Raw genomic sequence first — 12,354 nt, forward strand, 5'->3', positions numbered from 1 at the left:
AAAAAAATTTGAATTAAAATAAATTATGCATCGAAGAGAAACTAATTTTAAATATATGAAGTAATTTGTATATATATTGGTATATTATATGATAATGAGTATTATATATGTACTCATTATCGTATAAAAAATATTTTGAGTATTTTGGTTTTTTAAATGTTTTAATAATTTTAACTATTAATTTTAATTATATATATTATAATTGAGATGAATAATTAAAATTATTATAATATTTGAAATATTTTTTTGTTCATATTTTGTTTTTAGAAATAAAGTCAGGCTCAATAAAAATTAAAAAGTCTAACTTTAAAGAGGTCGGACATCCACAAAAAATTTCACTTTACTTGACCAAGCAAGTAACTGTCTCTGTAAAAGTTTTCATCCTATCTGTATTTTTTTTTCAAAAAGATAGATTCCAACAAATTCTAAGATTAAAGGAACGATTATCTATCAATAAAGATAGAATTATCCTACAAAGATGATCACTAAATCTACTATAAATACACCGACGCCCCAAGTATAATAATTCACATAGGAATTCACTAAAAACCTGTTTAAAGTCTCTGTTACCTTAAACATCTCTTGCAAGTATCACTCTCATCACTTTACGAGAAATTTGGACGCTTCGACATCTATTATACAAAGGGACCTATATTTTACGTTCAGACCCAAATCAACTTTTCAGGTAATTTTCGAAACATTTTTTATAATATAGAATAAAATAATTATGAAATTAAAGAAAGAAATAAAAAATATTGATTTGGAACATAAATAATGTATAAAAAAATGAGATAAAATAAACTATATAAATTTATTATATGATAGTGATGATATTATAGGATAACATAATGATCAAATACAAAATATAAATTGAACTGAAATGATACAAGCAAAAAATATAGATTGAATTGGAATGATACAAACAAAAAAAGAAAAGAGAAGGAATATAATTGAATTTAAAATATATGAATTAATTATTAATTATTATAGTGATATATATTATATACTTATATATATAGTACTGTTAATTGGTAACTACATAGACACATATAAATTGTTATAGGGATACTGCGATTTTTACCATGTGCCATTTATGAAGATATAGCTATAGGGGTGCGATGGTCTTTTTGTTGTTGAATTTGTCCAGAAATCGCTGCTCTTGTAGTGATTTACTTGTAGGAGTGGCAACAAAATAGGTAGGAGTGGATTTTTACTTTACTCGATCCTGTCTCGTTATATAACAACTCACATAGGATTCGTTAGGCTTCTATTTGCGGATAATAAAATATTAAATCTTAATCTGTCCATGCGGGTACTTGCCCCATTCCTACCGCTCTTATAATTATTAAAATTCAATAAATAAATTAAATTTTAAAATTTATATAACGATCATTACATACATAACATAAATTAAAATAAAAATTTAAATATAATACAATATTATTAATCATTTACTAATTATTTTACATATATTTTATATACAATAGAGCGGATAGGAGCAGGTATTACCTAAACCCAACCCCATCCAATCCTTTCTCCGCTAAAAACCCGCCCCAGTGCGGAACGGATAATTACCCACCCCGAGTGGATAAGGGTGGAATAGATACCCACAGATTCAGGTGGTATTGCCGTTCCTATTTACTTGCAGTTCAGAATTCTTTATATCCTCTTACAATTTTTATAGAAATATAAAAGTTATATTTGCGTCTATAATTTTTAAAAGTTATATTTTTGTAATATTAATTTTCAAACATTTCATTTAAATAATTTGCCTATTAAATCTCAAATAAAAATAAATTCTATTTGTAAAAGAAAATTTTTTTTCTCTTCTTCGTATAGTTTTCAAACAAACTTAACATTAAATTTGACTCCGTTAACTAATCAAACTCGAGTTAATTGAAGACTTCTATTTGACGCACTACTAAGCACTAACCGTTTGATAGGATCCTAAGCTTTATCATGTTTTATCGGAAAAATCAAATCAAAACAAAATTTTTTAAAAAAGGAAATGGAAAGAATTTTTTTTACCCTAAACACAGTCACACAGAATCGAAAAGCCAGGCCCATTTACAAGACTCCACCATAATTCGACACGTCAACAGCTTACAAAGTACGAGGAGGGAAGGAAGGGTATATCCGTAATTCCATCGGTATGAAAACTTCTGGACCTTGTCCGGTCCAAACCCTAACCCGACCTCAATCCTCTTCCCGGAAACGCACCCACCTCCTCCTCTTCCCTCGTCGTATGCGAAATCTCTTACTTTTCACCAAACAGAACCCTAATATCTGCCCCACTCCCCAATTCAAAATTGAAGGGCAATAGTTTATTTTCATTTATTTGATGCCGATCAGAGATGCCGCCTAAGCAGCAATCTAAAGCTGATTTAGCGAAGAAGCAGAAGATCGTAGAGGACAAAACCTTCGGTCTCAAAAACAAGAACAAGAGCAAAAATGTTCAGAAATATGTTCAGAACCTCAAGCAATCCGTACAACCAAAACCCGATCCTTCCAAAACCGCTGCCAAGGTACTCAATTTCCTGTTTTTTTCAGCTCCAATTTATTTTTTCTTCACTTTTTTTTAAAAAGTTTTTGTTATGTGTTAATTGCAATGGGTATTGTTTGATGATTACAGAAAAAGAAGGAGGAAGAGAAGGCCAAGGACAAGGAGCTGAATGAATTGTTCAGGATAGCTGTTACCCAACCCAAAGTCCCTGTTGGTAATTTTCTCTTTATTTTGAATAATAACTTCATTATTACTGTTGATATTTACTTTCTGGGTTTATTCAGTATTGGATGAATCTAATATTTGAATTTTTTTCATATGAGCAGGTGTTGATCCTAAGTCCATATTGTGTGAGTTTTTCAAGGTTGGACAATGTGCTAAGGGCTTCAAGTGCAAGTTCTCGCATGACTTGAATGTTCAGAGGAAAGGGGAAAAGATTGACATCTATAGTGATAAGCGTGACCAGGGTACTCTACCAAAGTTCAATGTTGATATTCATTTGCTTATTGTTTTGGTTTGATGGCTTCTCAATTCTTATTAACTTCTTGTTGGTTCTCATTTCTTCAGAAGACACGATGGAGGATTGGGATCAAGAGACTTTGGAGAAGGTAGTGGAGTCGAAGAAAACTGAATACAATCAGAACAAACCAACTGATATTGTAAGTTTCATTTCATTCGTTGGAAACTTGGAATTATCCGTGTGATTTGGGTTCATGGAGGGGGTGTCTTTTAGCATATTGATGATGGTGCTTGTGTCCTACTTGAACCGGTCATTTGGATCATGAAGGTCAATGTGGCCATTAATGCTATTTGTGTTCTCTGTTTAGGTATGTAAATACTTTTTGGATGCAGTGGAGAAGAAGCAATATGGTTGGTTTTGGGTCTGTCCCAATGGTGGTAAGAATTGCCACTATAGACATGCCCTTCCCCCGGGATATGTTTTAAAATCTCAAATGAAGGCTTTGTTAGAGGAAGAAAGAGAAAAACTAACAATTGAAGAGGAGATAGAAAATCAGGTGAAAATGTTTTTCTACAATGAGCTATGTCACTTAATTGTTTGCATTAGGTTATCTAACATAAGGTTTTATCATGGTTTAGCGTGCTAAAGTGGCAACTACAACTCCTATGACTCCTGAATTATTCATGCAATGGAAGAAGAAGAAAATAGAAGAAAGAGATGCCAATTTGGCTTTACAGCAAGCTGAGAGGGCCAAGAATGACCGTATGAGGTACATTCCTCTTTTTTTTTTCTTTTTCTTTTTCTTAATCAATACAACAGTGAATAGGTGCTGCATGCTCAACATATTTGAAAAGGAGGTTACTATTGATTACAATGGTTGATGATCTTTATGCTTGGTTGTTTTGCACTATCATGTTATATTGTTTCCCTTTCCTTTCGCAGTGGTCGTGAGCTATTTTTGGCAGATGCTAGCGTGTTTGTGGATGATGCTGAAGCATATGAGAAGTATCAAAGGGAACCAGAATCCGATGACTCTGAACAGAAGGTACAGCTTTTGTTCGTATACTTCTCTCCACAATTTGGTTGTCTTATCCTATGTGTATATATGAAATTTGAGATGCATCCAGTTGAATGCAAGACTGGCCATATTATGTTGGGCATCCGTTCTATTAGTGTGAAAAATATTATGTTTGACATCTAACCTCTTTGATTCTCAGGCCAGCATACTTTTTCGTATTCTATAGGGGAAATATTGACTTTGTTGTGTGAGGAATAAGAAAAACTAAGTTAACCCATTGATTAAATTGGATGGATAAGATTAAATTCATATTAACATGACTTTTCGCTTAAAGCTCACCATCTTCCTTAACCTATCTTCCTACTTGCTATCATATATGGCCTCATTTACTGAATGTCCAAATGTGCAGTCATCAAAGTCCTGTAGTAGTCGTTCTCTTCCAAAGTCTTGGCTAATATTTTGAAGTAAGGATATAACTGACATTAAGGAGGTCTATACGGTGGGAATTATACCAGCTTTGAAATATATTTTTGGTTGTGTATGGTTCTACTATCACCAATTTGTGTTCACTACCAAAAGGAATTTACGCCGTTGTAAGGCTTTTATGTACGGTTCAAACATTTTAAAATGATTTGGAAGGTGTGTGGATATTGAGGGAAAAGTGGACTACTAATGTGCTATTCGGTTGGTGGTGGGGCTATTGAGCTTGGATTGCATGAGGAGTTGGGGAGGTGGGTGGGGGAGAGAGGGTGAACTTTCAACAACGACGACGGCAAAGTCTTGTCCCACTAGATGGGTCGGCTACATGGATGAAACGCTATTGAGCTCTATCATGTATCATGTCTACAGCGAGACTGTTTACATGTAGATTTCGTTTGACCACCTCATGGATGGTTTTTTTAGGTTTTCCTCTGCTTTTCATTCCTTGTCCATCTTCCATTTCATCCACCCTCCTTACTGGGTGTATTGTCGGTCTTTCTCTCATATGTCCAAACTGCCTGAGACGCGATTTTACCATCTTTTTCCCAATAGGTTCTATTCCAACTCTCTCTTATATCTTCGTTTCTTATTCTATCCAATCGCATATAACCATTCATTTATCTTTACCATCTTCATTTCTGTTACACTTAACTTATGTTTGTGCTCCTCTTTGGCCAACCAAAACTCTGTATCATAAAGCATAGCCGGTCTGATAGCAGTGCGATATAATTTACTTTTAAGTTTTAAATGTACTTTTTTGTTACATATGAAACTAGACGCACTCGGTCATTTTGACTAACTTGCTTGGATCCTATGATTTACATCCTGTTCAATCCTCCATTATCCTGTATGATGTACCTAAGATACTTAAAAGGTTTAATTATTCTGTTTGTTCTTATAGTTTTGCAAAATTTTTAATTAGGTTCCTGTAATTATTTTCTTAAATTAAGTTCTTCCACCGATTTTTTTTAATTAGGTCTCTACACTTTTTTTCTTTTATTTGGATCTTTGCACCATTTTTTTAGTTGGGTCTCTATAAAATTAAGTCAGTTACCGCTAAGAGGGACCTAATTGAAAAAAAATTTGGTGCAGGAACTCAATTAAAAGGAAAAAGAGTATAGGGACCTAATTGAAAATTTCGCGAAACTATAGAGACCAACAGAGTAATTAAACCTACTTAAAATTTTTAACTTTTCGTATGTTGTTTTCTCCAATCTTCACTTTTGTATTACGGTTTTTCCTTCTATATATTCCGTATTGCTACGGTTTATGCACAAACTATACACTTCTAGAGTTTCTTTCTATAAATCCTTTGAATCTCCCATAAGGATGATATTATCAACAAAAAGTATGCACCATGACACAGGCTCTTGGATATGCTTTGTGAGTACCTTCCAAAACTAATGTGAAAAAGTATGAGCTTATGGATAATTTCTGGTGTAATCTTATACCAATAAGAAATTTCTCTGTCATACCACTTTGATTCTTCACACTATTTGTAGTCACATCATACATGTCTTTAATTGTAGAAATATATGGGATCCTTATTCTCTTCTTTTTCAAAACATTCTATAAAACCTTCTTTGGCACCCTATCATACGTTATTTCCAAATCAATAAACACCATACATAGATCTCTTTTATTACTATGATACCTCTCCATCTTTCTTAACAGGTATGTAGCTTCAATGGTGGATCTTTCTGATATAAAACCAAATTGATTTTCTATTAGTTGTGTCTCTCATCTTAGTTTCTGTTCTATCACCATTTCCCATAACTTCATGGTATGACTCATGAGCTTGATCCTTCTATCGTTTTTGCAACTCTGTATATCCTCTTTATTCTTGTAGATAGGTATCAATGTGGCCTTTTTCCACTCATCTGGCATCTTCTTTCAGTAAGAAGATTTAATCTCAGCCATGCTATTTAACTTTTTGGCCAAGGTTATTTTTCTCATTTCGCATATAAGAATCATTCTCACCTAATACATTATACATCTGATACATGTGTGTGAGTTTTCTATCATTACAACTTGATTAAAAAAAATTGCTTTTACAAGTTTTATATTTCAATCTGTATTTTCTGGGTCCAATAGAAATTTGGTTATGATCGAGTTTTCATGGTAGGGTGTGCCTTGCACCTTCCATAAACCCTCAAACTCCCTGACAACGACTGGTTACATCTACCTTACCTAAATTGTCAAGTTAGACCATTGTGCTGCTTTCTAATTGGTACACGAGTGACTAATTTTGGCCCTAAAAAAAAATTTCAATTTTCAACAAAAAGGCCCCTCAAAAGGAAGAAATGGCGATTTAACCCTTCAAAGATTATCACACTTGCGCTCCCTTACTTTATTGAATGCATGGTTAAACAATATGCTTAAGTATTGTTGTGTAACATATTAACTTGATTACTATGTAATTCATTTTTTCAATTGTTGGGATCAACTTTAGGTCAATGGGAATGCTGCTCAAGACGGTCCCAGCACGTCCACAGTTAGTGTTGATGCTGAGGATACTGATGTTGATGTGGATGACGACGACGATGATGAACTGGACATGGATGAGTTGAATGAATTGGAAGCAAGCTTATCAAGGACATCAATCCAAATAAAGGAGTAAGGAGCTGAAGTATAATTCTTAGAATTTGGTCATAACACCTTGAATGTGATATTTTCATGCCTCTGGTGCCTGATAGAGCATTTACCTGTAGCCATTACCTTCTGTCGCCCTTTGAGGAAGTCTTTTGAATGAAGCCTTTGATGATAATGAAATTGTTGTTCTCTACTTTACTTTTGGTATGAATAATTTCCATTGCCATATAATTGAGCTCCATGTAGTTTAGATCTCTCATTGGTTCTATTAACTATTCTCTGGTTTGAACACAAGGTATTTGGCAGATCTTGCCTAGTTTTGTTCTTGAGAGTTACTCTTTGTTAGGGACCTTCCAATTTTATTTTACGCATGCAACTGAAACATACATATCTGTGGTTTGTGTGTGGGATGTTCAATTCCAACGTGCTTCGCTTTCTATACAATAACGTGATTAACCTAAATGGTTAATTCGTCAAATTACAAGATATAAGAAGAAAAACCTGCGGTGGATCTCATTAATCGTCTGATTAATGGCTTGGATGATTGCATGTTCTTTGCTCGTGTTCTAATTTGTAGGTTGCCGTTCCAGTTGAAGCTCCCAACATTTTGTCTATCTATTGAAATCCATGATGGTGTTTAAAGAGGAGAAAGAACAAGGAATAAAAGGAAACCATCATATATTTCTAATTGAAATTATAAAATTGAGATTTTTAGAAGAGATTACCGTGTGTCCATAAAATATAAGGTGGGACTAACAAGCTAAGTGATATGCTAGCTACGGTTACTAGAGACAGAAATGAACTAAACGTTACTGTAGTATGGAACTAGTGTGCAGTTGATATCTTATGCATAAGTGCCAGTGAAGGAAGGATGCGGATCATTAACACTTTTTTCCTTGCTGACCAGTGCTCTCTTCTCCTTCTACCATTCTGACGAGTAGGATGATGAATATTGATTTTAGCTTTGACCTGCCTCTCTTTGGTTTAAAGCCTAAATCTCGTAAGAGAGTGGAGATTCAATATTTCTTTGTTTCCAAGCATTGTTTGATACTTTGATACGAGTCACTAGAACAGAATTTTCAGTGATGCTTATTCACGAAGAGTAACTTTATCATATACTTTTTTTTTTTTCCGTTGGAATTTTATTTTTCTCCTACTATTTATATTTTGTGACTTGGGGAAGGGCATGGAACAATGAGCTAATAGTATGGGAACTGTTTGCATGGTTGGATGATGAGTCATCATGGAATGAATCCTTGCTTTGAAGACCAGACAAGCCTAAAGATCATAAGAATTCTTAACCAATGTCTACATGGATTTTGTCCTTCTCTAGTCTCCAATGAAAGGGACCTAATAGTGTCCACCTACAATAGGAGGATTTTCACACTAGGATCAGTTTCAGTTCCTGGTGGAGAATTTGGAGCGTTGGGTTTTGATTTTCAATCCTAGTGCTGGCTGTTCTACATTAACAGAGTCACTAAGTTTTATGATACCAAACCTCAGATAATTATAGATCACTTTCACCTTAAATATGAAAAGGGAAAAAAAAAAAGAAAAAATCTCCATTTTCACAGGAAGCAACATTGATTACTTTTGTTAAACAAAATTTACAATTTCTGTGGAAACAATAATAGTTTAGTTATATTTCTACTGCTTTAAAAGGTAATCACTTCACTTGATTGGTGCAAGAATGGTATACAACAAAAGGAACAAGACAATTATAACTGCACCCCCAAGAGTGAAAGTGGGACTGTTCCAGAACTTGAGGTTTGATCTCTCAGTTCTCTTGATGGGATCAACCTCCTCAGAAATTGGGAATTCTGAGCGCCTAGGGTTCCAACTCACATACTTATCTGGTGAGAATCCAGAGAAGAGTGATTTTTTCCCTTGCTTCTTGAAATTTGACCATGCCTTGTCCCAATCTCGTGAAGATTTATCACCTACCACAAATAATACATAAACAAAATAAGCTAAGCTACACTCTAACTCGGTAGCTTGTCATAACTAACTAACTAACTAAATGCTTGCATTGATAACAACCATAGTAATGTACTTCTTCCATTTTTAAATGAGCAATGTTACATGGCCAACAAACGTATTTTAGATGTAATATCCAAAAAATACGGTATTGGCTAAACTCCAAACTCTAAATTTTTCATCCTAAATTTTAAATTCTAAACCCTAAATTATTAATCCTAATAGTATAAAAATTTAGTGTTGGCCCAGAATATTGGTTAATGTTGATAAAAAGCATTAACTCCCTAATAACATTTATCTTTTCAAATATCTATGGATAAATTGGTATATTACAGCCAATGTACACAACATAGCTGTTTGAAAATGGAGGGAGTATTTTAGGAATCGAAATTTTAGATCAATACATACTAAGGGACTTTGGGAGGAACCAAATTACAATGAGAAACAGAGAGAGGGAAACACATTTAGGTGTCTTAAAAATAATTTTGTTAAGTTCCACTCCATATTCTTGATCTTCTATGCATAATCCAAACGAACTATCTTGTACTTTATCATTTTAACTCCTCCTATTTTCTTTTATTGCCAAAAGGGGGCTTCTCGAGGAACTAACATATACATATTGTTTGCGTAATTGCGTCGATATACATTATCTATTTTCAAACTAAAACTGAAACATATATTACTTATTTTAACAAAATAAAGATGTGAATGTGGCATAAGGTCTCTGGCAGCATTCTAACATTTCACAACACACAATGAAATTTGAATCGTGCATTCAGAATTTTCAGATAGAAGGAACCAATAAGTGAAACAATAAAATTGCAAATAACTCTAAAAATTCAACATTAGAGAGACTCACAAGTGAAAAAGAACATGCAAAACGAACAACAATGGCAACTAGAATAGAGAAGTAATATACCATTATTGTTATTGTTATCAGCAGGGTTTCGTTGGGAGTCCCTTTTGGAAGAGACAAGTTTGAGAGGGGAAGAAGAAGAAGAAGAGGAGGAGGTTTGATATAGCGAAGAGAAGCGATGAGATATAAAATTTGGTAATGGGAATGGAAGGTGTGAATGGATGTAAATTTGCAATGGCATGATGCTATGGAAGATTCGAGTTAGTAAAGTCAAGAGTGCAGTTGCGAAACGAAGTGGTTGGAACTGAGAGGGTCATCGTGTCTTCCTTATCCCTTTTGCTTCCAACTGAAACAACAACACTTCGCACGTGTCTCTTTACTCTTGTTATATGCATCAACGCTGTGTGTAGTGAACCTTCTCATATTATTTTGAACTAGAATGTCGTGACGGTAAATTATCGATAGTATATAATAAATATAAAAATTATTATATTTTGTAAAATTAAATTAAATATGTATAAACTAAAGTTAAATTTAAAATATATTTTATTTAAAATAATTTATAATATAAAAGATTTAGATATTAGAGTTGTATAAAATAATAATTTTATTTGGTAGTTTGATTTTTATATTTATTTTAGTTGATGGACTTAGTCTATTATTAGAATTGTTGTTTTTTTTCTATGTTCTTGTGAAGACATGTTTTTTATGAATTGTTGAATTGTATGTACTTTTTATTATGTTGTTTGTTCTATTTTTGCATGTATGTTTTTCTTCTGAAAATGTGTCTTGAATTTATATAATTTTCTTTCTTCTTAATTTTTTGATATAGTTTTCCAATGACATCTACAATAAAAAGAACAAAAATGTGTATATTTTTTGAATAAATTATTTTTAATAAGAATAATTGAAATAGTATAAAATAAAATTACCTGCTAGTATTTTTTTTGACCCACTCTGTCAGACAATGTCTCAAGTGATGCAAATTCAAAATAGTATTGGAAAATGTTTAAAATTGGATCTTTACTTTCACAACAGCTATGAGTATAAAATTTGCTTTCATTGTATCTTTAATTGGCCTATACAAATTATTTGCATCTTCTATTTTTAAATTTTTTTATAGTATAGACTTTTTCTTCTTATAACAAATATTTGAATTTGTTAATCATATTTCTCTTCACAATTATATGAAGATGTATTCCCTGTCATGTTAATAAATCATAGTTAATAATTAGTTAAAAAAGAATAATGAATAGCATATTAAAAAAAGTATAATTTGAACGATGTTAAAATACAATTATATACAAAGTATTATAAAATAATATAAAAAGTATAAAAAGCAAAAATAATTAAAGCATTTTTTCGTAAATTCAATTTAAAAATATAATAAATATGTTTGTTTTGTACCTTTTCATCTAATATAATAATTTCTAAGTAAAGAGACTCTTCTTCATTTGTGGGTGTTAATATTTTTCATAGATGAACCACACGAACTTTGATAAACCAATTGTCTTTTTGTTTGGTGATATTGTCCAAAGAATGATACTCCATTGAGTAAGTTTGAGATGTTGTATAGTTCGAAAATAAATTTTTTGTGCTAAATTTGATGTCATTTGAAGGAATAGTGATAAGAGACTTTATATAAGTAGTTCAAAACTTCAAATAGTATGGAATTTGAATATTTGTAACGTAAAATTTATGATGATTAATAATATTATTATTACATTTGTAATATGAATATTTATTATATTTAATGAGTTATTTATAGAAATTAATAAATTAATTATTAGAGTTATAAAATTATTGTATTATTTATAACGATGTGATATAATAAATATAGGGATATAGATTCAATATTTTGTAGGTTACAAATTTGATTATAAATTTTTGTACTTTTTTTTACTGATTTAAAAATAATAGTTGATTTGGCAAAAATAGAGTGGTTGATTCTAATATTTTGCCAAATAAGTAATGTTACTGACATGACATTAATAAAAAGTAAAAGATGTTTTAAAAGTAATGTAGGTAAAATTATGTATCTACTTTTATATATTAAGAATAGATTTTTGATGCTCTTATAAAAATTAAGACGCATGACATACTACTAAAATAGTTTTTACTATAAAATTATATTTTTTATATGTGAATTATATGTACTATTTTATTTTTTTAAATTAAATTAAAATTAAAATCTCAATCAAATTTATTAAGAGAACTCAATAGAATTAAAAACATCAAATGTTAACAAATTTAAAAATCAAAATCTTAAAAATCTTATTATATAAAAATTAAAAGATTTGTTTAAGCTCCATTCTTTAAAAAAAATTTAAATAATATTTTTATAATTTTTCTTACAAAAATAAAAATAATTTGATGTTTAAATATTTTATTTAAAAGTACTTATTTAAAAGATGATATTATTTAGATACAAAAATATAAAAATACTTTTATAATAATAAAATTATTTA

General features: G+C 31.4%; 2 protein-coding genes across 2 annotated transcripts; one reads left to right on the forward strand and one right to left on the reverse strand.

Annotated features, from left to right (window-relative positions):
- The first annotated feature begins 2,160 nt into the window (after positions 1-2,160).
- Positions 2,161-7,284, forward strand: LOC107493422 (zinc finger CCCH domain-containing protein 21). Its single transcript, XM_016114525.3, has 8 exons — positions 2,161-2,525; positions 2,633-2,717; positions 2,830-2,970; positions 3,071-3,162; positions 3,331-3,519; positions 3,602-3,732; positions 3,906-4,008; positions 6,914-7,284. Exons 1-8 carry the CDS (start codon positions 2,355-2,357, stop codon positions 7,079-7,081), a joined length of 1,080 nt encoding a protein of 359 aa, XP_015970011.1. The 5' UTR covers positions 2,161-2,354; the 3' UTR covers positions 7,082-7,284.
- A 1,360-nt stretch (positions 7,285-8,644) lies between these two features.
- Positions 8,645-10,248, reverse strand: LOC107493421 (uncharacterized). Its single transcript, XM_016114524.3, has 2 exons — positions 9,950-10,248; positions 8,645-8,993 (listed from the first exon to the last, which is right to left on the reverse strand). Exons 1-2 carry the CDS (start codon positions 10,125-10,127, stop codon positions 8,725-8,727), a joined length of 447 nt encoding a protein of 148 aa, XP_015970010.1. The 5' UTR covers positions 10,128-10,248; the 3' UTR covers positions 8,645-8,724.
- Between the last annotated feature and the right edge of the window lie 2,106 nt (positions 10,249-12,354).

This window comes from Arachis duranensis, chromosome 6 (genome assembly GCF_000817695.3).
Source record: "Arachis duranensis cultivar V14167 chromosome 6, aradu.V14167.gnm2.J7QH, whole genome shotgun sequence".
Lineage (NCBI taxonomy): Eukaryota > Viridiplantae > Streptophyta > Magnoliopsida > Fabales > Fabaceae > Arachis > Arachis duranensis.

What these genes read in the sequence shown, in the direction of transcription:
- LOC107493422 (XM_016114525.3), top strand. Translation starts at nt 2,355, where the DNA reads ATGCCGCCTAAGCAGCAATCTAAAGCTGATTTAGCGAAGAAGCAGAAG. An exon ending in TAGTGATAAGCGTGACCAGG is followed by an intron (nt 2,971 to 3,070) that starts GTACTCTACCAA and finishes TCATTTCTTCAG; the next exon opens with AAGACACGATGGAGGATTGG. An exon ending in AAGAGGAGATAGAAAATCAG is followed by an intron (nt 3,520 to 3,601) that starts GTGAAAATGTTT and finishes ATCATGGTTTAG; the next exon opens with CGTGCTAAAGTGGCAACTAC.
- LOC107493421 (XM_016114524.3), bottom strand. Translation starts at nt 10,127, where the DNA reads ATGCCATTGCAAATTTACATCCATTCACACCTTCCATTCCCATTACCA. An exon ending in TGATAACAATAACAATAATG is followed by an intron (nt 8,994 to 9,949) that starts GTATATTACTTC and finishes TATTTGTGGTAG; the next exon opens with GTGATAAATCTTCACGAGAT.